The sequence below is a fragment of the Lepidochelys kempii genome, chromosome 12 (genome assembly GCF_965140265.1).
Source record: "Lepidochelys kempii isolate rLepKem1 chromosome 12, rLepKem1.hap2, whole genome shotgun sequence".
NCBI classification, from domain to species: Eukaryota; Metazoa; Chordata; order Testudines; family Cheloniidae; genus Lepidochelys; species Lepidochelys kempii.
In genome coordinates this window covers 5,460,523-5,485,291 of record NC_133267.1, presented here as the reverse complement: position 1 = coordinate 5,485,291, position 24,769 = coordinate 5,460,523, and the positions used below count along the sequence as shown (strand labels likewise).

Here is a 24,769-nt window from a genome sequence, read left to right as displayed (position 1 = left end):
TGGGGGCAGACCATGCCCTCTTTTCGCTCTCCTCAGTGCGGGAGGAACTGGGTACCAGCTCCTCAAGCACGTGAATGGTTGTTGTCTTAACACACGCGGTGCACCATGTGGTTGGATACTCCCTCCACGAGTGCCACAAAAACACCCACAACCTGTACAAACCAATGCAGAAATGCAAACTCCTTTGTAGTCATGGTGCAGCGATCAGGGGAGGGCGGAGAGCTCTAATTTTACACACATAAAGCAGGAATCTGAGAATTAAGGTTCCCACAGCAACTGTAACTTGGCCACCCATGAATTAACTTCAGCGCCTAACCATCACAGACAGCATCCAAAATACCATGCAGCGAGGCTGATTTGCAGTTGCTATGAGAGCATTGCTGATATGAAACCACAGAAAAACCTCTGAAAAACTCCTACACCAAGGGAATAATAAGTGCCATCTTAATCAGCGACATGCTCAAATGCCCGTGTGTGACTGCTTGGCCTTGCACAGAAAGCTGGCCTTCAGAGATGAAGGACAGGACAACCAGGAGAATGTTTATTCATTGTGAAAAACCCTTTGATTTTGTGCGACCTTGCCATAGAAATAATTGCAATCCTCCACTGTGGACAGACATGACAATTATGCATCACTCCCAGAAAACTTCGGACAAGGAGCTCCCGCAACTTAAAAGTCTCTGAATGGAGCACTGGCTTCAGCCTGAGCTCTGGCACCTCCAACGAAGTGTTGGAACAGGATGAAAATTCTCCACTGGACACAAAGGTGGTTGTTCTGACAAGGATGACCCTTCTTCTCACAGATTTTGGTCTGTTCTTTTGCCTCTACAATTTTAAGCATTCCAGGAGCATGGCACTGAGAAGCAGTCTTGCTGGTCCCTGAAATTTCCCAAGTGGTCACCAGCGAGGAGCTAGCTTATAGACCAAGAAATAATAAGACTTCCCCAGACAGGCAGGTTCCGTGGCTAGACGCCGGTATACAAGAGACTGCCTTTCAGCGTATTCCGGTGCTTGTGAAATGGACCTGCGGCTAGAGGAGCAGGGATCTGTGTGGGCTCTACCCACTGCAATAACTAACTGTTTGGGGAGAAGACCTCTCACTGTCAGTAGCACTCCAGCTAACACACACCAGGCAAGGGGGCCCCTTTACAGCGTCTCGAGTTGAGTACTTTTGAAAACAGGACTCTCCCTCTCCGCCAGCCACGGTGGACGTTGAACCCTTGTGTAGCTAACTTGACACCATCAACTGAGGGGAACTCAGCAACAACTTCTGTCAGCTCAGAATCCCCCCACCCCCACCCCAAGGGAAGAGCAGAAGAACTAGCTGGCTGTTTGCTCACACTTCTCACGCAGGGCCCCCCCTTAGCAGATTTAAGACCAGACACGTGCCTGACAAACACGCAGCCAAGGGATCCAGTTCTCTCCCTGGTTAGCAGAGCTCCAATTCCGCGGGGCACACGAGAGCCAGCAGCTGGGTAAGAGTGTTTGTCATGACTCCAGTGCTGCCCTTCAGGGCCCTGCAGCCACTCCTCTTGAGCATCAGGACGGCCTCCCTGCTAGCAGAGCTAAGAGCCACCACATGGATAACAATCGTATCCACCCTGCCGACAAGAGCTGCTAGCACAGGGGTCCCCAACGCGGTGCCCGCTGGGGCATTTTTGTGCGCCCGCAGGACACCCCACCGCCAAAATGCCGCCGAGAAGCATTGCCGTTTCTCGGCAGTATTTCAGTGGCGGGGTGTCTGGCGTCCGCCAGTTTTCTGGGAATAGCAATATGCTATTCCCACAAGAAAGGTTGGGGACCACTCTGCTAGCACATGCAGGCAGCACCAACCCCCCTCCAGAGGCAGTTGCCCCCAACAGGGAGCACTAGCTGCTCCGATCCAGAGACACTCGGGCCCCTTCTAGCTTCTCTCCTCTCATTCTACCTCAGTCACGTGGAAATAGGACTCAGACCAGGGACAGGGAAGACTCAGTGGAGCCTGGTGTCACAATTTCAGGGCAGCTACATCTGTATTCCCCATCTGGGGTCCCTTGAGGGCAGCCACTTAAGGTTTCCAGCCCCCAGCTGCTCCCTTTCTTGGGCAGAGACCCGCAGGGGTTTTAAGGCTGCACAGCTTCCTGCATTACACTGCGATATCCCCAGCAAGCCAGACTGCTCAAACAGACGCTTTGCTGTCTCTCGGAGCACTACAAGCAGCGTATTGCGAGCAATCACAAGTCACCGTGCAGCCCCTTCTCAGCAAACACATCTACTCTTAAGGTGAAAGCATTACAGAGAAACCACATACAAATAATAAATGATCCTACAAGCATGCTAAAAGCTTAGCAGACCCTGCAGTCTTGTGGGGTCCTAGTAAATCAGGGCCTTCCAACCCTTCCCAGGAAGGATTGGGACCCCCTTGGACAGAAGGTCCTGTCCGGTTGCTGGATCAGAAGCAGGCCCTGAGTCAGTTTAAACTCGGGCTATTGATCCAAAAGTCCTTTCTTTGTCTGTTTGCCTCTGGAGAATCCAGTCTGAAGCGGTATGTGAGCCCGTCCAGGAAGGTGGTACTTTTCGGGTGGGTTACAACCTGGCTGTCTTGCCTTAATCACCAGCCACCGGGTTTAGTCCCTGGAGGAGCTGAGCTAGCCCTGCCCCATGAAGCAGAACACAATCACCCAGAAACCATTCATGTTACACAATGGACCCCAGAGACACGGCAAGGGGTCGCCCCATCTGTCACCCCTGTAAGGCGACTTCGCCGTCGATAAAGCAATAGCCTGACGAGCTTTTCCCTGGCTAAGTGCGTCTGAGCTCTGCTGGCTGAGGGCAGGTCTGGGCTCCACCGCTGCTGAAGAGAACAGAACCTACTGTCATTTCCCTGGTACCGCAAAAACAAAACCATGTCCTTACTCAGATCTGGGAGCGACTGACCTAGCAGCCCCACGCTCACCCTCCAGATGTGCCCCAGCACATTGTCACCCTGCTCGAGGGCCTGTATCACCAACCCCTGCCCCTCCCTTACCATGCCCAAGGGGTTGGGACCCCCAGCTCCTCCTCGCCCAGTGCAGCAAGCGTTTCCCCTCAACCAATTCCTCTGTATGTGCCGGGCTCACCTCTTGCCTGGATTATCATGATCTTCCTCTCTCGGGACACTCTGCTTCTCGCCTCCACCTCGCGCACTTTATGCAGAATGTGGCTATAAGAATCCCTGTCCTCTCCCCCCTCCAGCCAGGTCAGCACTACAGTAGCTGGAAAGTTTCCACCAGAATCTCTCTCCCCCGGAAAACACCCAGGCAATGATACATATGGATCAATGTCTAATTTTTTGACAAGAACTTATGAGAGGGTTTTAATTTGGTCATTTCAATATTTCTGATTTGGAACAAAAGGAAATTTCAGAATATCAGAACAGAAACTCTGAGCTTCAACCAGCTCTAGTCACCACCTTCTCGTGTCCCTCCATGACCTTGTCTCCCTCTCACCGTCTTCATCCTTATGACTCTCTAGAATTTCTCTGCTGTGCCAAGGGCTCTAGTCCTCACCCAGGACTAGGCATGCGGTGCTCTCCCTTCCGTGCCTGCCAGAGTACACAGGGGAAATGTCTTCCTAACCCTCGCCAAGCAGAGCCCGTTTTCTGGTGTGAGGCATCAAGGTTTATATCGCTCAGATATTTCTATCCTATCTCATGTCATTGTGGATGTTCATTAACCCTCTTTGAATAACACAATGTTCTTGGCGTCAATGACATCTTGTGGCAGTGAGTTCCACAGCTGGGAACTGTGTAAAAATGTTAACAGCTTTAATTTGGTGCCTTTGAATTTCATTGGGTGATTTGTTATAGGATGATGAGAAAGGATGAACAGGAGCACCTGAGAGACCTCCTCTAGGTTATCCATGCCTCTGCATATAGACCAGTCATAGACCCTTTTATTCATCTGTCACCTAAACTCTATTGCCCTAATCTATTTAATCTCCCTTCCAGCAGAAATCTTCATATGCCACTAATCACTAGAGCCCTGCAAATCTGCAGACATCTGCGGACCATGTATGAGGATCAGATGCAGATACAGATTTTGTAACCGCGCTGGGCTCTACCGATCACGTTTACTGCCCTTCTCTGGGCCCCTCTAGTCGGCTGTACCCTTTCTGAGGCAAGGGGACCAGAATTGTTGGAGGTTACCACTTGTACTCGGGAGCACCCACAATGCGCTTGGCCCTGACAGGAGGACCCAGCCCTGGCCTGACCAGCTTGCAGTCTGAGCACACACCGAGCAAGGGGAGAGAGGACAGGGCACTGCCCGTACCGTGGCATTATGATCTAAGCCGGATTATTCTCCAGCTCCTCCTTTTCCAATCCCACACCCCACTGTTACAGGAGAAAACCCCCCACTGGTCCTGCCCGCCCTCCCCCCATAATGGGCTTGCAACCCCCTGCCAGCTGCTGGTCACCCCCGGGTTGGAAGCCCAGCTCCATCCCCTCTTCATGCGTTCCCCTGTCGGCACCCTGCCCAGCGGCCAGCCCCAGAGGAGCTCAGCGCACGGTGTCCCCGGGGTGCCTGCCGAGCTGCGCCGGCTCTGGGCGGGGAGAGGCATCGGCAGTGCCGGGTGGGGGCCGACCCGCTGCGGGCTCCGCACTGGGCTCCCCCCGCAGCCGCCCGGTGCCCCCTTCCCCGGGACTCCTGGGTCCTTGCGCGGCCAGGCGCGGAGCCCGGGCTCTCCCGGGGGCGGCCCCGGGACGGGGCAGGGGGGTGGCCGGGGCGAGGCCGCAGGAGAGAAGCGGCCGGGATCGGGGGCAGGGCCACGCACCCCGGGCCGGTCCTGGGCCGGATCCCGCGGGGACTCACCGATCTTGGCCAGGCTGGCCACCAGGATCCAGCCCGCCACCAGGCACGGCGCCTGCACCTCCCGCCACTGCCAGCGGAGCAGCGGCGAGCCCGGGGCCGGCCCCGGCGAGCTCCCGGGGGCAGGGGCCAGCGCGGGGCCCGTGGGGGGCTGCATCGCGCCCGCTCCGCTCGCCGGGCGCCGCCGGGCTGCGCCGGCCCCGGCCCCGGGAGAGAGCGGGAGGGGACGTCACGGGCACGTCGGGCGGGACCGCCCCCAGCGCCCCCCCCGGTCCCGAACCCCCCAGCTGCACCCCCCCCGCCCCAGCCCCTCAACCCCCCTGCCCCCCCCGGCTCCCGAACCCCCCAGCTGCACCCCCCCGCCCCAGCCCCTCAACCCCCCAGCGCCCCCCCGGCTCCCGAACCCCCCAGCGCCCCCCCGGTCCCGAACCCCCCAGCGCCCCCCCGGCTCCCGAACCCCCCAGCTGCACCCCCCCCGCCCCAGTCCCTCAACCCCCCAGCGCCCCCCCGGTCCCGAACCCCCCAGCTACACCCCCCCCGGTCCCGAACCCCCCAGCTGCACCCCCCCCGCCCCAGCCCCTCAACCCCCCTGCCCCCCCGGCTCCCGAACCCCCCAGCTGCACCCCCCCGCCCCAGCCCCTCAACCCCCCTGCCCCCCCGGCTCCCGAACCCCCCAGCTGCACCCCTTCACCCCGTCCCAGCCCCTCAACCCCCCTGCCCCCCCCGGCTCCCGAACCCCCCAGCGCGCCCCCCCGGCTCCCGAACCCGCCAGCTGCACCCCCCCCGCTCCAGCCCCTCAACCCCCCAGCGCCCCCCCGGCTCCCGGACCCCCCAGCTGCACCCCTCCACCCCGCCCCAGCCCCTCAACCCCCCTCCCCCCCTCGGCTCCCGAACCCCCCAGCTGCACCCCCCCCGCCCCAGCCCCTCAACCCCCCAGCGCCCCCCCGGCTCCCGAACCCCCCAGCTGCACCCCTCCACCCCGCCCCAGCCCCTCAACCCCCCTGCCCCCCCCGGCTCCCGAACCCCCCAGCTGCACCCCCCCCCGCCCCAGCCCCTCAACCCCCCTACCTCCCCGGCTCCCGAACCCCCCAGCGCCCCCCCCGGCTCCCGAACCCCCCAGCTGCACCCCCCCCGCCCCAGCCCCTCAACCCCCCTGCCCCCCCGGCTCCCGAACCCCCCAGCGCCCCCCCCGGCTCCTGAACCCCCCAGCTGCACCCCTCCACCCCGTCCCAGCCCCTCAACCCCCCTGCCCCCCCTGGCTCCCGAACCCCCCAGCTGCACCCCTTCACCCCGTCCCAGCCCCTCAACCCCCCTGCCCCCCCCGGCTCCCGAACCCCCCAGCGCGCCCCCCCGGCTCCCGAACCCGCCAGCTGCACCCCCCCCGCCCCAGCCCCTCAACCCCCCAGCGCCCCCCCGGCTCCCGAACCCCCCAGCTGCACCCCTCCACCCCGCCCCAGCCCCTCAACCCCCCTCCCCCCCCCAGCTCCCGAACCCCCCAGCGCCCCCCCCGGCTCCCGAACCCCCCAGCTGCACCCCCCCCCGCCCCAGCCCCTCAACCCCCCAGCGCCCCCCCGGCTCCCGAACCCCCCAGCTGCACCCCTCCACCCCGCCCCAGCCCCTCAACCCCCCTGCCCCCCCCGGCTCCCGAACCCCCCAGCGCCCCCCCGGCTCCCGAACCCCCCAGCTGCACCCCCCCCGCCCCAGCCCCTCAACCCCCCTGCCCCCCCGGCTCCCGAACCCCCCAGCGCCCCCCCCGGCTCCCGAACCCCCCAGCTGCACCCCCCCCTGCCCCAGCCCCTCAACCCCCCTGCCCCCCCGGCTCCCGAACCCCCCAGCGCCCCCCCCGGCTCCTGAACCCCCCAGCTGCACCCCTCCACCCCGACCAGCCCCTCAACCCCCCCTGCCCCCCGGCTCCCGAACCCCCCAGCTGCACCCCTCAACCCCGACCAGCCCCTCAAGCCCCCCTGCCCCCCCGGCTCCCGAACCCCCCAGCTGCACCCCTCCACCCCAGGCCCCAGCTCCTCAACCCCCCAGCAACCCCCCACCTGCCCCTGAACCTCTCAACTTCACCCCTCCCCCTCCACCCCCCCAATCCCAGCTCCTCAGCCCCCCCAGCTCCCCACCTGCCCCCGAACCCCCGAGCTTCACCCCTCCCCCCCAAACCCAGGTCCTCAACCCCTCCAGCCCCGCACCTGCCCCCGAACCACCCAGCTTCACCCCTCCCCCCTCCACCCCCCTAACCCCAGCTCCTCAACCCCCCCGCAACACCCCACCCGGTTCCCGAACCCCCCAGCTTCACCCCTCCCCCCCAGCCCCAGCTCCTCAACCCCCCAGCCCCCCACCTGCCCCCGAACCCCCCCGCTTCACCCCTCCCCCCAAACCCCAGCTCCTCAACCCCCCCCAGCCCCACCTGCACCCGAACCCCCCCACTTCACCCCTCCCCCCCAACCCCAGCACCTCAACCCCCCGCAACCCCCCACCTGCGCCCGAACCCCCCAGCTTCACCTCTCCCCCTGTCCCAGCTCCTCAACCCCCCCAAACCCACCCCCAGCTCCCGACCCCCCCAATTTCACCCCTCCCCCCGGTCCCAGCTCCTCAACCCCCCCAGCCCCCCACCTGCTCCCGAATCCCCCCGCTTCACCCCTCCCCCTCCTCCCCGGCCCCAGCTCCTCAACCCCCCCAGTGCCCCCACCTGCCCCTGAACCCCCCAGCTTCACCCCTCCCCCCCGGCTCTAGCTCCTCAACCCCCCAGACCCCCACCTGCCCCCGAACCCCCCTGCTTCACCCCTCCCCCCCAACCCCAGCTCCTCAACCCCCCCGGCCCCCACCTGCACCCGAACCCCCCCCACTTCACCCCTCCCCCCCAACCCCAGCACCTCAACCCCCCGCAACCCCCCACCTGCGCCCGAACCCCCCAGCTTCACCTCTCCCCCTGTCCCAGCTCCTCAACCCCCCCAAACCCACCCCCAGCTCCCGACCCCCCCAATTTCACCCCTCCACCGGGTCCCAGCTCCTCAACCCCCCCAGTGCCCCCACCTTCCCCCGAACCCCCCAGCTTCACCCCTCCCCCCTGGCCCCAGCTCCTCAACCCACCCAGCCCCCCACCTGCCCCCGACCCCCCCCAGCTTCACCCCTCACCCCCGGCCCCAGCTCCTCAACCCCCCAGCAACCCGCCACCTTCCCCTGAACCCCTCAACTTCACCCCTCCCCCTCCACCTCCCCAACCCCAGCTCCTCAACTCCCCCAGCCCCCCACCTGCCCCCAAACCCCCCCAGCTTCACCCCTCCCCCCCAGCCCCAGCTCCTCAACTTCCCAGCAACCCCCCACCTGCCCCCAAACCCCCCAACTTCATCCCTCCCCCCCAACCCCAGCTCAACCCCCCCCAGCTCCCCACCTGCTCCCGAACCCCCCAGCTTCACCCCTCCCCCTCAGCCCCAGCTCCTCAACCCCCCTAGCCCCCCACCTGCCCCCGAAACCCCCAGATTCACCCCTCCCCCTCCACCCCCCTAACCCAAGCTCCTCAACCTCCAGTGTATCTTTTTTGAGACGGGGCGACCACATCTGCATGCAGTATTCAAGGTGTGGCCGTACCATGGATTTATAGAGAGGGAATAGGATATTTTCTGGCTTATTATCTGTCCCTTTCTTAATGATTCCCAACGTTCTGTTCGCTTTTTTGGCTGCCGCTGCACATTGAGTGGATGTGTTCAGAGAACTCTCCACAATGACTCCAAGATCTTTCTTGAGTGGGAACAGCTAATTCGGACCCCATCATTTTATATGTACAGTTGGGATTATGTTTTCCAATGTGCATTACTTTGCATTTATCAACACTGAATTTCATCTGCCATTTTATGGCCCAGTTTTGAGGGATCCTTTTGTAGCTCTTCGCAGTCTGCCTGGGACGTAACTATCTTGAGTAGTTTTGTATCGTCTGCAAATTTTGCCACCTCCCCGTTTGCCCTTTTTTCCAGATCATTTATGAATATGTTGAATAGGACTGGGCCCCGCACAGACCCCTGGGGGACACCAGTAGGACTAAATCAAGAATTGCCTCTCCTCTGGTGGGTTCCAGGACCAGCTGCTCCAAGAAGCCGTCATTGAAAGTGTCAAGAAACTTTATCTCTGCATCCCGTCCTGAGGTGACATGTACCCAGTCAGTATGGGGCTAGTTGAAATCCCCCATTATTACTGGGTTTTTTATGTTAATAGCCTCTCTAATCTCTCAGAGCATTTCACAGTCACCCTCCCCATCCTGGTCAGGTGGTTGGTAATAGATCCCTACTGCTCTATTCTTATTATTAGAGCCTGGAATCACAATCCAGAGAGATTCTGTGGTACAGTTTGGTTCACTTAAGAGTTTTACTTTGTTTGATTCTACGCTTTCTTTCACATCTAGTGCCTCTCCCCCACCAGCACAATCTGTTCTGTCCTTCCGATATATTTTGTACCCTGGTATTACTGTGTCCCACTGATTATTCTCATTCCCCCAAGTTTCTGTGATGCCTATTATATCCATCTCCTCATTCAATACGAGGCACTCTAGGTCACCCATCTTATTATTTAGACTCCTAACACTGGTATATAAACACTTTAAAAACCTGTCACTTTTTAGCTGTCTGCCATTACATGATGTAATTGAATGGGACTTTTTGCATTTGACTGTTTCTCATCAGATCCTACCCGTATTTTATTATCTTCTATCCTCTCCTCCTTATTAGGACAGAGAGAATCTTCATTAGTAGATCCTACCCTAAGGGATGTCTCTGACCAAACCACGTGCACCTCCGCACCTGTCGGCTTCCCCCAGCCCTTAGTTTAAAAACTGCTCTACGACCCTTTTAATGTTAAGTGCCAGCAATCTGGTTCCATTTTGGTTTAGGTGGAGCCCATCCTTCCTATATAGGCTCCCCCTTCCCCAAAAGTTTCCCCAGTTCCTAATAAATCTAAACCCCTACTCGTCTCACCCACGCATTGAGACCCTTCAGTTCTGGCTGTCTAACTGGCCCTGCGTGTGGAACTGGGAGCATTTCCGAGAATGCTACCATGGAGGTCCTGGATTTCAGTCTCTTTCCTAGCAGCCTAAATTTGGCCTCCAGGACGTCTCTCCTACCCTTCCCTACGTCATTGATACCTACATGTACTACAACCACCGGCTCCTCCCCAGCACTGCACATAAGTCTACCTAGATGCCTTGAGAGATCTGCAACCTTCGTACCAGGCAGGCAAGTCACCACATGGTTCTCCTGGACATCACAAACCCAGCTATCTATGTTTCTAATGATCAAATTGCCCATTACTAATACCCGTCTCTTCCTAATAACTGGAGTTTCCTCCTCCGGAGAGGTATCCTCAGTGTGAGAGGATACCACATCATCATCTGGAAGGAGGGTCCCAACTATGGGATCATTTTCCTCTGCTCCAGTTGGATGCTCTCTTTCCCTGAGACTTTCATCCTCCTCAACAGCACAGCGGCTGCCAGACCTGGGGTGGAACCATTCTACTGTGTCCCGGAAAGTCTCCTCTGTGTACCTCTCTGTCTCCCTCAGCTCAGCCACTCTGGTCTCCAAAGCCCGTACCATGGTCTCTGCGGGCCAGAAGCTCCTTGCACCGAATGCACACATACGCCACCCACCCATAGGGCAGGTAATCAGACATGCTGCATTCGGTGCAATAAACTGGAAAGCCCCCATGCTGTTGCTGGACTTCTGCCTGCATTCTCTTTTTACTCCAGAAGCTCATTCCTTTGTTGTTGTTGTTTTTAATCAGCGGGTGGTTTTGGCTTTAAGTTTACAGATAGCCCCTTCTCAGACTTCCCCTCTGAACTCCCTCGCAAAACTCCCGTTAGCTGCTCCTGTTCGCTAGCTCGCTAGGCCACCCACATACCAGGCCCCAGCGTAGAGGGCATACCTGGGGCTGGGGAAGAAGAGGGAAGGGGCATAGCCAGGGTGCTCTGCACTCCAAATATTCACAGCTACCCATGGCTCCTAGACCAAGGCAGAAATTTAAGCGGCCCTAAGGCTCCTCTAACTTACACCGAAGCCAGGTAAACCCCGAGTGCCCCTGGGATATGGGGAGCACATGCCCAGAGGTGGCTTAAAGCTTGGTGCCGGGAGAGAAGAGCTGAGAATCAGGACCCAGGTCTCTATAGCTTTCAGACAGTCTTTGTGAGTGCCAGCTGCTGACTTCGCAAGGTGCTTCATCTCCTCTTGTGTCTGGGAACAGGACTCTTTGGAGGAGGGAGAGAAAGGACAGCTTTCTCCTCCGGCTTGCTGCCCTCGGCCTTTCAAGCAGGTTATTGCCCCTGTGATGTGCCAGACAGCTTAGCAGAGTGACAAGACCGACAGTGGATGACACTCTTCTGCTGGGATGCTGGTCAGGGAAGTTCCTGCGTTTTCTTTGCTCCCTGATTAGGCCCAATTCACTCCACTGATCAGAGGGAGCAGCAGAAATTTAACAGAAGCTGCCACCTCCCTGCCAGTTTACTCTTTTCAGGAAAAGGAAGTGTTACCCCACGGCACCTCTTCCTGTGAATGACAGTACCTCTTCCTGTGCAATGAGGCGTGACCCACACCACAGCTGGCTGGGGTCAGGGGGAACGAAAAGCCAATCCAACTGCAGTGCAACGTTGCGAGTGCCCATGATCCTGCTGCAGGGCACAGATAAGACTCACACCTTGGTGGCTAGAATCACTTTCACAAACGCACTGTCAGTTCCTGCGGCCTGACCTTACACTTTGTGACCTCGGACCAGGCAGCATCGCCTTCACCGGGGAAAGCACGGATTTGGATCTGTTTTTCTACTTTTTTAATTGTTTCATGCATCAGACCTGAGCAAAGGCAAGAGGCTTTGCTGAAGACCTTTCTTGCCAGCGTGATGTATGATGCTTCCCTGCACACAGTGGCTCCAGCCGCCATGGGCCCCTCGACCAGTTCTGAAAAAGAAAAGGTTTGCAGACCCTCCCCCCCCACCTGTTTATTACTGTGTCATTTTAATATGTGCTCACAACTCGTCACCATGCTGTGACCAATCACATCTGAAGTGGTAATAATGCGGCATTTAGATTTTCAAATACAGCCGTCACTGCTTAAAGTGATCAATTTGGTGCAAGAGCGAGACTTGCTAGCATGAGTTAGCATCTTCCCATCCCGCCGCGGAGGTGCCGGGGTACACCTTGTTTCTTGCCTTCTCAGGCCAATGTAAAAGGGTCTCTTAACATGCCCACTTTTCCCATCTCTTTTCGTTTTGGATGTTCCACGTGCTTCAACAGACTTCCCCGTTGGTTCAAGAGTTTACAGAGAAATGGCTGAGAGATGCTGTGATGGGGCGTTCACCCCGTACTTGTCCTGAAAGGGTTAAGGCAGATTGAGGGGAAGGGGGGTAGTTAACCCAGCAGGCCAGAGCTGAGAGGAATCAGGAGGCTAAGCAATCCCTTGACTGAAGGAGGCAGCCCAGCTGGAGAGGAATGAGCTGCATTGGGTTTATAAGAACAGGACATGGGTGGCAGAAGGGGGCTGATGGGAAAGGCTGCAGTCACTCCTTAGGAGAAGGGAGGTTTGTTTGGACAAGTAGTCCTTCATTATGCCCTGGGAGGGGGGAGTTAGGAGGCTGGCAAACCTGGAGAGGGCTCAGGGAAAATGGTAAGGTCTAGAAGGGAACAGACCTTGACTGCTGGCTAGAGGGTCCCTGAGCTGAAACCTAGAGGGCAGGCCTGGGTCCCCCCGTCAGCCACTGAGGAGTGATCTGACGGGAGGGCTGAGGCAGCAGAAGCTTGTGGCTTGAGAGAGGGCTGCAGACCAAGTGGGAGAGGTGGAGAGAGATGGCGTGCAACTGTGGGAAGGGGAGTCGACCTGGTGAGGCAGTCCCCAGAACGGCCAGGAAGAGGCGCTGTCCTAGCAGTTTTCAGAGGAACAGCCGTGTTAGTCTGTATTCGCAAAAAGAAAAGGAGTACTTGTGGCACCTTAGAGACTAACCAATTTATTTGAGCATGAGCTTTCGTGAGCTACAGCTCACTTCATCAGATGTTTACCGTGGAAACTGCAGCAGACTTTATATACACACAGAAATCATGAAACAATACCTCCTCCCACCCCACTGTCCTGCTGGTAATAGCTTATCTAAAGTGATCAACAGGTGGGACATTTCCAGCACAAATCCAGGTTTTCTCACCCTCCACCCCCCCACACAAATTCACTCTCCTGCTGGTGCTAGCCCATCCAAAGTGACAACTCTTTACATAATCAAGTCGGGCTATTTCCTGCATAGATCAAGGTTTTCTCACATCCCCCCCACCCCCATACACACACAAACTCACTCTCAGTAAGTGGCATACTCCTGTCACAGACACCATGTCTTGCAGCAGCTTCTCATTAATGACTCCATGGATTACAACAGCTGGTGATGCTGATAAACAATAAGAGGAGAAAACTGTGTGTGGCAGGGCTGGCCTTACCATGAGGCTGCCTCAGGTGCCAGACTAGGGGGGGGGCACCACGAGGACCCAGAGTGTAGAAAATGGTGTCTGCAGCTGGTGCATCTGTATCCTCTCCGCTCGAGAGGCACAGAGATGGGGGAGTGCTGGGCTGGAGGGAGGAGGGCACAAGAGACAGAACAGGCAGGCAGGAGAAAAGGGGAGCGGGAATAACAGAAAGCAGAAGGCACTGCAGGGAGAGAGAGGAGGAGGAGCCTCTTATGTCCCTCTCTAGCCCCCAGGAGCTAGACTGTTAACCCCAGCTTCTCAGGGAGCTTCCTGTGTCCTGCTGCTTCCCTGGACCCACTTGAGGAGAACAGGCCGTCAACTGAAGCAGCAGGAGCCAGTTAGGCCCTAAGACGCTGATCTCTTCCCTCACTCAGGCCCTGCTACCAGCCTGCTTATTTCTCCCCTTCAACTGAGTGTTGAGAGCCACTCTAGCTGGCACAGAACAACAGCCACGAGTGAAAGAAGAAAACGCCCCTCTGGGGCAGCATTCAGAAAAAGAAAGCAAAGGAAGCTTTTCTACCTAAGCAGGAAGGAGCTCTCCTGAGATATATAGACACAAATGTTCACAGTGAGCCTTCCGGCCCCAGGGAGGATGTGAGTGGTGAGGAGATGCCTGATCTTCCAGTCAGTCAGAGAGCGGTGACCTGGCAGCTACTGCAGCATCCATATCTCCATCTCAAGTGGATGTAACCATGCACAGTCCTGAAGAAAAGTGTAGATCAGAGAAGAGTGTGGTGGAGGCACAAGAAACAGCTGCTGCTGAGTTTAGTTCCTTAAGTCTAGAGGATCCAGGACTGTGGACCCACTTGAGCAGTAGCCTGAGGGACTTCCTTGTAGTGCATGGGCCGCAGCAAGTGAAAAACTTCATGTTCCCCAAAGACAATGAAAATAGAAGATTCCATCCAACACATTACTGTCGTGAAATCCCCAATGGTGACAAAGTGGAGAGGCCATGGCTTATGTACTCAGAAACCCAGAATGCTGCATACTGTTTTTGTTGCAAACTCTGCCAGTCTAATGTTCCAGCCACATTGGGTTCTACAGGAACAAAGGACTGGAAAAATCTGGCGTGCCATGAGAAGGCAGCAGATCACCAGAGAGCATTCCACAGGTGGAAAGAGCTTGAGATGAGACTACGGTTAAAGGCTACCATAGATGATCAGCATCAAGAGAAGATTGCATCAGAGTCTCTTTACTGGCAAAATGTTCTGAAAAGGCTCGTTGCCATTGTGACAATGCTTGCGACCCAAAACCTAGCCCTGGGGGGCACTGCAGATCAGCTGTATGTGCCAAACCATGGAAACGTCCTTAAAATTGTGGAGCTGATGGCTGAGGTTAATGCTGTTCTCCAGGAGCATCTAAGAAGAGTCACCACCCAAGTCGTGGTACACACACCACTACCTTGGAAAAACAATTCAAAATGAGATCATACAGTTACTGGCAACAAAAGTCAAACAGAAGATTGTGGCAGATCTGAAGTTGGCAAGCTATAATCTGTTATTCTGGACTGACTTTAATGGTGCGTTTTGTAACAACAACAGAACTGAGTGAAAATGTCCCGGCAATGGTGACTGTCAGAGCATTTTCTAGAGTTTATTGACATTGATGATACTACAGGAGCTGGTATGGCAAATGTGCTTCTTAAAAAGCTGGAAGATACGGGAATTGCGATCGCTGACATGAGAGGTCAGGGCTATGATAATGGTGCCAACATGAGAGGAAAGAACAGAGGAGGGCAGACACGGATCCGAGAGTTAAACCCTCGAGCTTTTTTTGTCCCGTGCAGTTCTCATTCATTGAACTTGGTGGCCAGTGATGCAGCATCAGCTTCTAGAGAGGCTGCTGAATTTTTTAATGTAATTCAAAGCATCGATGTCTTTTTCTCTGCATCAACTCGTTGATGGCAAATTTTGAAGCAACATCTGGGAACATCCTCTCTGACACTGAAACCACTGAGTGCCACACGATGGGAAAGTCAAGTGGAGGCGATAAAGCCTATCAAACACCAAATTGGGAAGATAGATGATGCCATAATTGCCATGATGGAGGACAATGCTATGACAGGAACTGTTCGTTGGAGAACAGTGGCAGAGGGAAATGGAATCACAAGAAACATACATAACTTCACATTTCTGTGTGGCTTAGTGTTGTGGCATGACATACTGTTTGAAATAAATGTTGTAAGCAAGAGACTCCAAGGTGTTGACCTTGATATATCTGGAGCAATGGAACAACGGGACAAAACAAAGTCATACCTACAGTCTTACTCAGATGAAGTACCTCAGATGAAGGATTTCAAAACGTTCTGAAGAGTGCGCAGAAGTTGGCAGAGGAACTTCACACTGAAGCTATTTTCCTACCCATTCAAGAATACAAGAGTCACCGAAGAAGAAGACATTTTGATTACGAGGCACGGGATAATCCCACAAGAGACCTCAAACAACAATTCAAAGTTGAATTCTTTAACCAGGTGCTAGATTGTGCAATACAGTCAGCTGAAGAACATTTCATGCAGCTCAAGGAACACAGCAGTATATTTGGGATGTTGTAGGATATTCCAAAACTCCTCGCTATACCTGAAGAAGACCTACACCAGCAATGCAGGGCACTAGAGACAGTGTTGACACATGATGACATGCGTGATATTGATGCGAGTGATTTAGGTGATGAACTGAAAGCCCTTTAAAGGTACATTTCAGCAGGATCAACTCCAAAGGCTGTTCTGGAATATATGTGGACGAATAAGATGACCACCTCTTTCCAAAATGCTTTTGTTGCTCTGCGCATATTTCTAACACTTTCTGTAACAGTTTCCAGTGGAGAACGCAGCTTCTCCAAGCTGAAGTTAATAAAAACACATCTACGCACCACAATGACACAGGAGAGCCTAGTCGGCCTTGTAACCATCTCAATAGAGCATGAGCTGGCCCAGACTGTGAACCTTCAGCAGGAAGCAGTTCAAATCTTTGCAACCAAGAAGGCACGGAAAGCACCACTTTGATTATCCAAACAGATAAAAATGCCAGTGTTTACTGTGCAGACAAGAACGTTACATTTGCTGTTCAGGCGTTTGAAAGTGAAGTGTTACTTAACATTTTTGAACAAGGCATTTTAAGTTTAGTTCTCCTTTATTGGGGTAGGTAGCAGAGCAGTACCATGAGAGGAGTAGAACAGGAAGAAGGCAGAATTGAGACCTTTCAAAGTTTTGGCCCAAGCGAGAGGACATGGGGGCATCATTTGAGCTCTCCGCCTCAGGTGCCAAAATGTCGTGGGCCGGCCCTGGTGTGTGGTGTAGTCATTTGCCATGTTTTTGAATGGAATATTTGAGGCTGTTTTGCAGAGGGTATGTTGAAATGACTGACAACAGTTTGAACCATAGGTGTGGTTGGCCCGTATCTTTATTTGGTTTTGATGGCAACCGATGCAGAGTATCCCTTGCCCTCAAGCCATGGCTGTCAGGGGCTCCAGCACAGCATGCCCCCAGTCAACGCCACACTTCTCAACAGACTGTTTTCAAAGATGTAAACATCTGCCGAGATTCAAGTGGCAAAGATTCCCTAGTAAGAAATCGACTGCACTGTCACATTCCTACCTTCCATACATCAACCACTGAGCAACATTCCGCACTCATCTAACGGCAGAGCGATGAAGCGGCTACCTTTTGTTCTAGCCTTGAACGGTTTGATGTTTTCTAATGTTCTTTTGTTCTGCGAGAAGCCCCATTATTGATAAAGGAAGGAGGTCAAATTACTGTCGCCTTTTCTCCCAACATTGCTGACGTCATGTCATTAAGCCGGCAAAACCTGCTTTCACAGGCTAGATAAGATGCTTCCAAAGCTTTTGAATGGTCATTGCCAAAAATACAGGCAGATTTTACAGTGTGTTTTATACACCACAGCACTGCAAGCTTCCTCTGCAGAAGTGGTTGGTGGCTCTCTGATAGCACTGAAACCATTCTGCTGCAAGCTTCATCTGCAGCAGTAACAGACGTGCCTCACTGCTCTATGGACTCACCAGAGCCATGGTGCTGTGAGCTTCCTCTGCAGCAGTGACAGATGTGCTCAGCAGCTGTGGAGTCGTGCCAGGGTGTCTGTCACGGGATAGGCAGGTTTCAATATTTCACCTTTTCTGGCCTGGAAGAAAACTGTACTAATCAGCTGGTCTCTACTTTTAACAAAGCAGCAGCAGCCCTCATTCTTTAAAGAATTGCTTGGTTAATTTTCAGCCAACTGATTGGCAGATTTTCTTCTGAAATCTTGACGGTTCAGGGGAAAGTAGCTTTTCCCTGTGACACGCTAGTGCTAATGAGCTTGCACATTGGGCAATGTTTCCAGAGATGCTGAGTGGCTACTGCCATCAACAGGAGCTGTGGGCAGCTGCATCTCTGGAAATCAGACTCTGGGTCTTCCCCAGCCAGGCACAACCAAACCTCTCCCATAGTCGGTCTCTGCAGCTGGCCTGAAAGAGAGGTGGCTTATTCTTAGTGATGGGCTCTGGTGTTTACATCTTGCATGAAGGAACTGGTTCTAATCTGGGGATGGGAGGTGGACAGTGATGACCAAGCAGCCAGGGCAGTATTTGGGTAACACCAGGAGAGCAGAGGATGCTATTGTTTGACACTACATGGAATAGAGTTTACAAAACAAAGCCAGTGAGGGCCCCAAGGAATGACCACTGCAGCCAGGCTGACCTAATTGGGACCAGAGTGAAGGGGGCCTGTCACAGGGTGTTAGGGGGCTTATTCCTTCACCCACTTACTTCCCTGGTCCTTCTCGTATGAACAGAGAGCAACAATACCCAAAGTCCAAAGGTGCAAACAATTTGATGTTTATTGGGGTGAACTTCCAGCAAGCATGATTCCAGTTTCCTTCCTTAGTGTCCTCCTTCCCAGCTCTGACACCACAGAGCCTTACACCTGTGTCCCTGTTCCCATTCCTGCCCTTAGCCAAACATGATTCCAATTTCCCCACCTCCATTCCCTGTTCCCATCTCACCCACACACACACCCACCCACTTCCTGATTGACTACAGACTATATAGCAAAACTTGAGTTCTGCTTAGCTATACCTTAACCAATCATTTTCCTGAAATTTAACTAACCAATCTTAACATATTGTAACATGATTATGTAACCAATTATATCCCACCACCTTAATTAGTTTACACCCAGCAAAATTAATTATACAGCAGACAGGAACAATCACAGAACCAGACAGAGATTATACAGACAAACAATAGCAAAGTGGGAACTATAATGATAAAACAATACAGAAGTGTGGATTTCACATCCCAGCTATTGATAAGTGAGTTCTTGCCAGACAGGATGCTATCAAACTAAGTTTCCTTTTACATCTTCTAGGCACTTCCCTTTCTCTGGAGGTGACAGACATTATCAGGACAGGATTATATCCTAACAGCCCAAGAGCACCTTCTTTCAATGTGACTAGCTTGGAATGTGAGGAGGGGACCGGTCGCTTCCCAGCTTATGGCTGCCTCTGCTGCTTAGCCAAAGGCCTTAGCCTAAGCACAGGGCCTCAGACTGTCCCAGTAAGAGAAGGCCCTTACACCAGCAGACAGTGATTTTGATTCTTTCTTTTATACCTCTATAACTAGCCAAGTGATAAGAATACACCTAAATTCTTAGAGTATAGTATACTATATCCTAACAAAGGGTAGCTGAGAGGGGGTTCAGGCACCCAGCCAAACTGTGACAGGGTCCCAGCAACCTCAGAGGGAGGGATACGCAGGCTGACTCAGTAACCGGCTCTGCACTGGCCTCAGGGTGAATCAGGCCCACAGACGCCAAGTTGAGTTTGCAGGGCTGGTTGTCAGATCCCCACCCGCACACAGCGGACCCAGAAAAGCACCGAGTTCCACAGTGCCACTGCTAAAAAGACCCTTCGTGGAGTAGAAGTAAGAACTCTGCTTGGGCAGCATGTGCCCAACCCTCAGGCACGAGGAAGATGAGAGCTGGGATATGGCATATGCATAGGCCCCCCTATTGCCCTGTATGGGGTTAGACAGCCCTCCAGAGTATGTGAGATACAACCTCACAATGCTCTGCCCTCAGTCCTCAGGCTACTCTCACCTTGAATGAAACTTAAACTGTACTGCTCCATTTCCCAGACCTGAAGAAGAGCTCTGTGTAAGCTCCAAAGCTTGTTCTCTCACCAGCAGAATTTGGTCCAATAGAAGATGTCACCTCCCCTACCTTGTCTCTCCAGTATCCTGGGACCAGCCCTGCTACAACGTGACTGCACCATTATTATTTAACAGAGACAGCTCAAGGAGGAAGAGCTGTATGGGGACAAACAGGCCAAGGCTGAATGACGAACGCAGCAGATGAATGGATAGTAGGTCTGTGCACACTGAACCGTGGAATGCAGCCACTCCTCTCTGCTGTTACACTATTACCACAGTCGTTTGTGCAACAGGACCCTCCACCTGGGCTGGGGGGGAGCCTCGCAATAAGTCTTGTGAAACTTTCCAGTGGCATGTCACAGCCCCCCCTCCCCCCCCCAGTGACCAGCCAGCCAATTACAGGAGCCCAGCAAGGTGGGGGGGGTGTGGGTATGTCAAGGTTTCCTGTGCCAAGTAGCAAGGGGATTAATTTGCAGAGGATTCTTTGCAGGGGGAGAAGGGCAGCTGCTGAGCTCCATTCTCGGTCTCTGAGGCTGTTGTGTTGCCAGCTGGCCCGAGGCTGTCAGCTTCCGGCCCAGCAGCAGCAAGACACACCTGGTCTCTGCAGACGAGGCAGGACGCAGATGTGTGGAAGCATCTAGTTACCTTGGTAATGTGCAAAGGTGCAGGGCTGTGGGCTTGTTCACCTGCCACAGGCCTCCATTGATAGGTCGTTTATCTCCTCTGCTCCTTGTCCCTAGCAATGAGGTGCTGCTTCGTTCCCCTGTAGTCAGTGGCACTGGCCCAGGCCTCTGGTCACTATAATCATCCCTCCATCTTTCGAGGCTGCTCCTGGAGCTGCCCTGGGGGCCATAAACTCCCCCGTCTCCCCTTGCCCTAGGACGTGCCTGCCTTGCAGCCCCCTGCTGGAGAAACCCATCACTGCAGGCATGCCTCACCTCAGTCCCCTCAGCCTTCTTCACGCAGGCTGGGGCTGACGCCAGGGCCAGGGATGTTGTTAGTGTAGGTCCGTGGGTGCAATTGCACCCACAGAAGTCAGACCCCGATTAACCAGTGTGCACTTGCACAGGGCCCCCATCTCAGGTTTGGCCCAGCTGCCCCTCTGTCATGCTGGAGGGGCATCCGGGCCAAATTTGAGTGAGTGGCACTGGAACCCGGCGCACAGGGTCACAGCCCTGCTCAGGTTTGGCACCTGCCATCGATAGCATGGGAAGCAATGGGACCAGGCCCAGATCCCACCATTGGTGACCCGCCAGGCCAAGAGCCAGGAGGTCGGAGTGGGACCAGAGGGACCCCTTCCATTGGCAGCAGGGCTAGAGCTCAGGGAGAGGCGGCACCAGGCACAGGCCCCACCCGAAGTTGTGCACAGGGCAAATCCCCCTCATCACTGCAGTGAGGGCAGCAATCCCACAGGCCGGGGCCAGCTCTGACTGAAAGGGGCCAGGACATAGGCAGTTTTGCCTAGTAGTCACTGCTAGGCTACGGTCTGCCCCCTGGGGACAAGAGTCACTGGGCCAGAGTAGAAGGAATCGCCAGGCCAGGTACCCCAAACGAGAGTCGGAGTCAGGCTGGGGTCAGAGAGCAGAGGCAGTACTGGGCTAGAATCGAGGGTGAAGTCAGGCTGGGAAGTCTGGCATTGCAGCAGGGCAAGTCAGTGCGGCTGCCCAGACAACTTCCTGGGGCAACCCCTGGGTTAAGTAGGGGCACTTGGCCAATCAGAGGGCTGCAGGATACTGTCACTCTGGGTCTCTTGGCAGGTACTTCCTGTGGCACCTACTCTCCACAGTGCTCCCCGGGCTTTCCTGGTAGCACTGTGGGGATATCAGTTGCCCCAAGCTCTGTACACATGGGTTCCAGTCCTTGGGTCCAATCCTGACCTCTAACGTTGCACCCATTGACTCAGGAAGCTACATCCACCTGTGGTTTAGCCTTCCAGCTAGGTCAATAATTAAAACTTCCCTCCCTCTGGAATAACAAAGTCTAACGCCACAAAGAGTTCTTTCATCCCGCTTGGGCTCCTCTACAGCCCGCCTTCTGGGCTCCTATGATGGAATGTGCCCCTGTATTCACATGCTACTGTCATAATCTTTGTACAAAGTATGCCTTGGGAGGTATCATTTGAAAACTAATAACTTGCGGGTCAGTCACATCATGGTGAAATGTATCTAACATTATATGGGAAGTTAAGAACATAAGCTGAAAACATGACTGACGTGTGTTTACCAGACAGGTCTAGGAAGTGGGTGAACCTGTTTTTCAAAGACCAAGGACAAGTCCAGCCAGGTGTTAACAAAGCTGGTGGGCCATTGTCTACCCCAGGGATTGGCAACCTTTGGCACGCGGCCCACCAGGGAAAGCCGCTGGCAGGCTGGGCCGGTTTGTTTACCTGCAGCCTCTGCAGGTTCGGCCGATCCCAGCTCCCACTGGCCGCGGTTCGCTGTCCCCAGCCAATGGGGGCTGCGGGAATATTGGCCAGCTCATCCCTCGGCCCGCGCCGCTTCCCGCAGCCCCCACTGGCTGGGAACGGCGAACCACGGCCAGTGGGAGCTGCAGTCGGCCAAACCTGCGGACGCTGCAGGAAAACAAACCGGCCCGGCCCGCCAGCAGCTTTCCCTGGTGGGCCACGTGCCAAAGGTTGCCAATCCAGGGTCTATCCAGTGGCTATTCTTTGACAAGGAAAGGGGGCAGGAACAAAGAGATGTGATCTTAGCAAACAACAGCATAACACCTCTTCCCCACCAGACTCCATGTCTCCTTGCTCTCAGCTGGAGAGAACTTTTTCTAGGGGTCACTCTCAGGAAAATGCATTTCAAAGGGTGACTGAACTATAAAAGTGAGTGGCAAAAACATCCCAAGTTCTCTCTGCCTGTCTCTCTCTTTCACCTTAAAAAGAAAAGAAGTACTAGTGGCACCTTAGAGACTAACCAATTTATTTGAGCATGAGCTTTCGTGAGCTACAGCTCACTTCATCGGATGCATTCACCTTAGGGAACCAAAAAAACCACAACCAGTTGTTGGACATTGGGAACAGATCCTGGCCTGAGAGCTTGGTCAGCAATATTACTGGAACATGTGGTAAGGGCCTTCACCTTGAATTAAGTCTAAGTTGTTAAGTTTAGAAAGCCTTTTATCTTTGTTTTTCCTGTAACCATTTCTGACTTCAATGCCTCATTACTTGTGCTCACTTAAAACCTCTCTGTAGTTAAATAAACTTGTTTTATGCTTTAATCAAAACTAACTCAGCATTGTGAACTGTGTGGGCAACTCTATTTAAAATGGCAAGCTGTTCTATCTTGATTCCCTTTGGGGGCCAACAGACCTAATATATCTCACCTGTCCAGGGGAGGGCTGGACAGTGCTAAACACACATTTTGGGGGAAAGATCCAGGGCTAGGAGTGTGTTGGGGTCCCTCTATAAGTAGTAACCGAGGCTGGTGGAAGCCAGAGTGTGACTGGTGTGTGCTGACAGGCTGCTGGGGTCAGAGCTGCTGGATCAGGGCTGTGGCTAGACACACATGCTCAGGGCGTGATCTGCTTGCTGGCAGGCTGATTGAGAGCAACGCAAGCTGGAAGCTACACCAGCAAAGCATTGTGAGGCACCTAAGGTTATAAGGCACGGATTACACCCCAGAATGTCATAGCTCCCTTTAAGTCTCTTTGCTTTGGGATTGAACGCTGACTACTTGGCTACTTCCCTGGAGTTTCCTGCTTGTTCTAGAACCTACTACAGGGCTTTCCACAGGAACCCAGCTCAGTCCTTGCTATTCTTCCCTCAATCTGATTTTTTTCTTGCTTTTAAAAGGCCCAGGTGTTTTATCAGGCTGTCACCTGACCCCAGTTAAGCTGGGAGGGTGCTAATTATTCCACAAGTGGGGCTGATGGAAAAAGGATGGCTAGTCCAGGCCTCCTGGCCCTGCACTGGTAAAATAAGCATATCACATTGCGTACTGTCTCCCCATTTCCCATACTCACCTAGCAGCTGTGAAGAAGGGGATGCAGAGTGTTCTTCATTTTTTCTTTGGTAGATCTTGTGTGGTGCTCATTATTGATACTGTTAGGAATTCACTGACAAAAACAGCATTACTGCAGCGTTAAATTTGTCCAGTGGCATCTCGTGCCCTTCCAGAACATTGAGCTACTAGGATGATCAGGGGAATGAAAGGCCTGTCTTATGAAAGGAGACTAGAAGAGCTTGGCTTGTTCAGCCTAGCCAAAGGAAGGCTGAGAGGGATCGATTGCTGAGAGGGGATCAGATTACTCCCTGACGTATTCACAGAGAACAAACACCAGGGAGCGAGAACTATTGAAGCTAAAGGACAATGCTGGCACAAGAACAAATGGATATAAACTGGTCCTGACCAAATTCAGTCTGGGAATTAGAAGATTTCTAACCATCAGAAGAGTGTAGTTCTGGAACTGCCTCCCCACAGAAGTTGTGGGGCAAACAATGTAATTAGTTTTAAGAGGAAGCAGGACAAGTTTATGAGTAAAAAGAAAAGGAGGACTTGTGACACCTTAGAGACTAACAAATGTATTTGAGCATAAACTTTCATGAGCTACAGCTCACTTCATCAGATGCAAATTTATGAGTGTGATTGAATGACAGGGTTGCTTGTGATGGGTGTGTGTGTGTGTGTCAGGGTCTGGTTTATATCTTATGTTCTTAAAAGCTCATGCTTCAGGATTCCAGCTGGCCACTGGCTGGAGTCAGGAAGGGATTCCCCATCCAATGTAATATGGTGGTGGGGGGGGGGGAGTTGATGTACTTTTTCTGAAGCCTATGAGATGGATGGGGCTGGAGATGGGACATTGGAGAGTGTGGGCCAGGCTCTGAGGCGGCAAACATTCTCTCTCTCAGGTGCTTGGCTGGCTCTTCTTCACATGCACAGGGTCTAACTGCCATATTATCCCCATACACTTTGTTATAGTGGGATGGGAATAATGATCATGCTTTCAAGTTTTTGGCATGTGTAGTTACCAACAGGACCAGTGAAAGAAACCTCAGCTGTGGTCTATGTCCCAAAAACTTAAGGAGGGGAGAGAAGACTGGTGTGACTCTCTCCTTCTCCACCCCTCCCTCACCAGCCCCAGCAACCTATAGCCCCCCCCATACACCATGTCCAGTTCACCCTCCCCTTTCCGTCCCATTCAGTACTTAGCAATTTGGTAGAATCTGAATTTCAAGAAAAGCTGTTTTGTTTAGGGGGCTATATTCTGGGAACATCTCACACACAAAGTCCCAAATTTGGATCACTAACCCTACCCTGCACCCCTATGAACCACAGCAGATTTCAAGATAAGCCGAGGAAGCATTCCAACTTTA

General features: G+C 54.1%; 1 protein-coding gene across 3 annotated transcripts in view; it reads right to left on the bottom strand.

The window, feature by feature from the left end:
• Positions 1–4,983, bottom strand: part of SLC9A5 (solute carrier family 9 member A5) — a 50,211-nt gene extending 45,228 nt beyond the window's left edge. For all 3 annotated transcript variants that reach the window (XR_012154453.1, XM_073307287.1, XM_073307288.1), the window contains exon 1: positions 4,830–4,983. Coding sequence is in view for 2 of the 3 variants with exons in the window: in XM_073307287.1 (XP_073163388.1) it covers positions 4,830–4,983 (154 nt within the window). In the remaining variant the exon portion in view is untranslated. The remainder of the gene's footprint in view (positions 1–4,829) is intronic.
• Positions 4,984–24,769: the final 19,786 nt, after the last annotated feature.